Source organism: Grammomys surdaster, unplaced genomic scaffold, assembly GCF_004785775.1.
Source record: "Grammomys surdaster isolate TR1022 unplaced genomic scaffold, NIH_TR_1.0 1065, whole genome shotgun sequence".
Classification (NCBI taxonomy): Eukaryota; Metazoa; Chordata; class Mammalia; order Rodentia; family Muridae; genus Grammomys; species Grammomys surdaster.
Window position 1 is genome coordinate 142,837 of NW_021605484.1, and position 5,068 is coordinate 147,904.

General features: G+C 36.9%; 1 protein-coding gene across 1 annotated transcript; it reads left to right on the forward strand.

Moving 5' to 3' along the window:
• Positions 1-373: 373 nt before the first annotated feature.
• On the forward strand, positions 374-4,592 carry Agtr2 (angiotensin II receptor type 2). The gene is made up of 3 exons (XM_028783347.1): positions 374-441; positions 592-651; positions 1,855-4,592. The coding sequence occupies exon 3, from the start codon at positions 1,891-1,893 to the stop codon at positions 2,980-2,982; it is 1,092 nt and encodes a 363-aa protein (XP_028639180.1). The 5' UTR covers positions 374-441; positions 592-651; positions 1,855-1,890; the 3' UTR covers positions 2,983-4,592.
• The last annotated feature ends 476 nt before the right edge of the window (positions 4,593-5,068 follow it).

Sequence of the window (5,068 nt, forward strand, 5' to 3'; positions counted from 1 at the left end):
GAGAACAAAGACTGCTCCTAGAATCAACTCTCTAGTCTTCCTAGTCCTTAACTTATTTTAGAATGTCAGGCTCAGAAAAACAGAAAGAGAAAATTCTCCTAAAAATTATATTCTTCTCTTAAAGAAAGCCACAGAGTTTAAAATTCTCTAACACATTTGTGGAAACTTTATTTTTTTTTTGTTTGAGATTTATTTGAATGAGCTGTTATGATTGGAGACCTGAGAATTTCAGATTAATGTTTTGCAGCCAGAAAAAAAAGCCCTCTGGAAAGCTGGCAAGTGTTCATAAGTCAGCTCCAGAATTATGTAGGTTGAAGGCTCCCCAGTGGACAGAGCGAATATATAAGAAGGAAAGCAGAGGTCTGGTGCAGTTGCATCCCAGAGTCTGGCGATGGAGGAGGGAGCTCAGAATTGAAAGCTTTCTTCAGCCTGCATTTTAAGGTAAATCAGAACAATTTACACATGCTTGACTCGGGAAGGGGAACATACAGCAATAAAAATGTTTGTGTGTATGAATGTTTTCTTTTTCCTGTATTTTAACACTGCATTTTGCAGAATGCCTTAATTCTTTAGCTGCTATTTCTCTTACAGGAGTGTGTGCGGGAGCTGAGTAAGGTGATTTATGATAACTGCCTTAAACACTGGCAACTAGTAAGTCCTTAGTGCGATTTATTTTTGATTCTTGCATGTTAATTTGGAAGGTCGTAGAAAAGAATGGGCCTTTGACAGAAATGGTAGTCTGCCATTTCTGAGGAAGTTTTCTGAAGGTTACATTTTAAATTGAGTATGTGTTTGTATGTACTTTGAAATGATCTGGTGTAATAGTTTTGCTCTCTGTGTGTTTATCTTTAGTTTTCTTTTGTTTCAAAGTAATGTTGCTAGTTTAAAGAAAACAGCAGCCTTCCCACATGAATGCTGTTTTTAATGCTGGAAAGTAATGACTATTCAGTTCTGTTAAATTGCAAAGATAGCAAAGATGAAGTGGTAAGACTATATCATAATTAGTCGCTAATGTCTAATTCTGATTTAATTGAGCCTCCAAAACCATGTCTGTCTGCCCCTGACTCAGGTTTGGTGTTTTTGTTTTCTTTATCTTCTATTTAAACTGAAAATGGATTTGCTTCTTATGAAACAGATCAGATTTAAATATCTATATTGATAACAGGCATTGACTATTAAAATTTTTAGGTAAACGCTTTAAGAAATACATCCATATCTGCAATTTCTTTTTGCTATTGTTAAAGCAAAGGAAAAATAAATAGATGATTTTTAATTATCAAAACCCATTCCTGACGCTCTATCCTAATATGCACCTTCTGCATATTTTTCAGCTCTCAGTATACTTGTCTCTTTTTCTCTATGGCTTAAGTTACTTATATTTTTCATAGCTGTAGTAATTTGTATATAATAAGTAATAAGTTACTTCATGAAAGCATTTCTCTATGAACCAGCAGGAAGCAGTGAGATTTCTAGAAAGCACACAGATGGAAAAATAGCCTTGTTTTTTTTTTTTTTTGAAGTATCACATTGTCTTTGGGTTTCTTAGTTGTCTCATGACTCCTAACTTGATTAGCTTTTAAACTATTAATTTGTATCTTGACTTTTCAAAGACATCGAGAAAAGAAACACAAAATGTTTTGTTCAGAATTTTCAATCTAATGTTACTGAGGAAATGTTGTTTTTACCTCAAGATGTATTAGTAACTCCAGCCAGCAATGCCAGTCAGGCATGATGCTGCTTTGTTTTTTTACAACCACTTAAGTTATTTTGGCCTTTGACAAATTTTCAAAATGCTTATGACTCAAATATCCCTTAGGCTTTGGGTGTGCGTTAAGCGTTCTCTTTCTTCCCCAGCAAAGGTGTAAGAATTGGGAGTCGCTGACAGTCAATATGAAGGACAACTTCAGTTTTGCTGCCACCAGCAGAAACATCACCAGCAGCCTTCCTTTTGATAATCTCAACGCAACTGGCACCAATGAGTCTGCCTTTAACTGCTCACACAAACCGTCAGATAAGCATTTGGAAGCAATTCCTGTTCTCTACTACTTGATTTTTGTGATTGGTTTTGCTGTTAATATTGTTGTGGTCTCACTGTTTTGTTGTCAAAAGGGCCCTAAAAAGGTGTCCAGCATTTACATCTTCAATCTGGCCTTGGCTGACTTACTCCTTTTGGCTACCCTCCCTCTCTGGGCGACCTATTACTCTTATAGATATGACTGGCTCTTTGGACCTGTGATGTGCAAAGTGTTTGGTTCTTTTCTGACCCTGAACATGTTTGCAAGCATTTTTTTTATTACGTGCATGAGTGTTGATAGGTACCAATCAGTTATCTACCCTTTTCTGTCTCAGAGAAGGAATCCCTGGCAAGCATCTTATGTAGTTCCCCTTGTTTGGTGTATGGCTTGTCTGTCCTCATTGCCAACATTTTATTTCCGAGATGTCAGAACCATTGAATACTTAGGTGTGAATGCTTGTATTATGGCTTTCCCACCAGAGAAATATGCTCAGTGGTCTGCTGGGATTGCCTTAATGAAAAATATTCTTGGCTTTATTATTCCTTTAATATTCATAGCAACGTGTTACTTTGGAATCAGAAAACATCTGCTGAAGACCAATAGCTATGGGAAGAACAGAATTACCCGTGACCAAGTCCTGAAGATGGCAGCTGCTGTTGTGTTGGCATTCATCATTTGCTGGCTTCCCTTCCATGTTCTGACCTTCTTGGATGCTCTGTCATGGATGGGTATCATTAATAGCTGTGAAGTTATAGCAGTCATTGACCTGGCACTTCCTTTTGCCATCCTCCTGGGATTCACCAACAGCTGTGTTAATCCCTTCCTGTATTGTTTTGTTGGAAACCGCTTCCAACAGAAGCTCCGCAGTGTGTTTAGAGTTCCCATTACTTGGCTCCAAGGCAAGAGAGAGACTATGTCTTGCCGAAAAGGCAGTTCTCTTAGAGAAATGGACACCTTTGTGTCTTAAATCTGTCAGTGGGATGCATGTAATCAGCCTAGCCATTGGTTTGGAGGCCCACACAAATGATCTTTAAGAGGCATCAGTATAATACAATTTTTTGCTTGATCTAATCTTTACTCCCTCCAGAACAGGAATTGAACTATAGCTATAACTCTTTATACTCCACAAGCTTTCAGTGATAGTGCTTTCGTTTGCTGGTCCTTTGGCATGAGACTGTCATGTGTGAGCTGTATCTATAATCTAGAAGTGTCTGGGGGAATTATCTTAACTTATAATTAACAACAAATTATGAGTGATTTGACATCTCAGATTTCTCCCTGGAAAATGCTGGCATTTCTTAGTGGAGTTTTATGTCCATTTTCATCAGATATTTTTTCTCTTGAACAAGGGCCAAATTTAACTTCTTATACTATCCAACCATATGATATAGCATGAGAGATGAGCATTAAGTTTAACATGATATGCTCATCTACATATGCCATAGGTTGGTAGTGGCTTATTCAGTCTCTACGTATATAGTTTGTCCTTTTAAAGAAACTGTAAGATGTGTTCCTTTTCCATTTCACTAGAGTATAGCTTTTTTAACTTACTATACAGCTACACACTGAGTAGATTTAGAACATAGATTAATTCACACTTCTGTATTAGCTTATTCTTGCAGTTATAGAAGTACACTATTTAGTAAAACAGAACTACAATGAAAATATTTTATTATCCACAAAACTGAATACACACTTTCAAAACTTTTCATTCATTTTGACTATTGTTTAAAGTTTTCTATTCTCTTCTGATGATTTTTGACTACAACAACAAAACACTGTATTATTACAATACATAAAGGTCACTTTTTACATTTTTAACCTTTTGAACATGGTGCTTTGATATATTCAATGGTGACTTGAGTTTAATTATTCATGCTTTTGTTCTGGGCTAAGTCCCAAAATATCTCTTTGACCCTGAAAAAGAGAGGATTCTTTAATTCTTTAACTTTATAATAAACTGCAAACTGGCATAGGAAAAGGTTATGTCAGAATGGAAGTTTGATGCATTGTTGGGAGCAAACAGACTCAGAAAACCGCAAGTTTGGTGTCCAACACGGAACTTGTCAGAACAAAGACCCCCTGGGGAGTAGTTTGAATCTGCACTTCTGGGCACCGTTCCAGAATATATAAGAGTCTGTGAAGGTGATTTAAATCAAGCCCAGGTCCACAGAACTCATTCTCAACATGAGTACATCTCTTACATTAGAGGAATATGGTACCTAAAACTGAGGTACCTAAAGCTTACTCAAACTTCACAATAAATATTAATTCATAAGTTCAAAATGTCATTCTCTGCCTGCCCCATATTATACCAGGTCACGTAAGACCTTCCTGGACCAATGCTGACCTATGAGGTAGATTCAAAGTACTGGGGACTTAACATTTCTGTCAGATTCTAGGCTTTTTAGGTTGAAGAATCCTCTCATACCCCTTCCTTGGAAAACCCTGTTTTCATGTATTCATGTTATTTTTTAGTAAAAACTAATAGCTAAATATATAATCAGTTATGACTTTGTGTTTTAAGTAATTTTACACAACATCTCATAAAAATAAAATCATTATTGTGAGACCATGTGTGCTTATTATTTTTTAACTGTCTCCAGGTTTAGACTGCTGCCTTCTCTTAGTCAGTATCCTCCAGCAAATCCCCATTCATACGTCTCAATTTCAGCCTACATCATTACTCATTCAGGTCAATATGAAACAGGCATATGAAAAGCATATGTCGGAAATGAATTCTGATACCTCCTGGGGGTTCAAATGACAAACTTGTTGTCAACCAAGCAAGCTGTCAGGCACAGCAGTGAAATGTGGGATTTCACATGTAGACTATTTCTTGTCAACATTCAGTCCATGTTATTTTCTCTACCACAATCATAAATAACTATTAAATCCTTCCCACCCCCCCGGGACTTCTCTTAATCCTGTTTGGAATTTTTAAAGACTGGTTTCAGGGTCTGGAGAGATGCATCACTCCACAGTTAAGAGCACTGGCTGCTCTTCCAGAGGATCCAGGTTCAATGATCAGTACCCACATGGTAGCTCACAAG

Excerpts from the sequence above, each read along its gene's own strand:
- Agtr2 (XM_028783347.1), top strand. The coding sequence starts at position 1,891 with ATGAAGGACAACTTCAGTTTTGCTGCCACCAGCAGAAACATCACCAGC.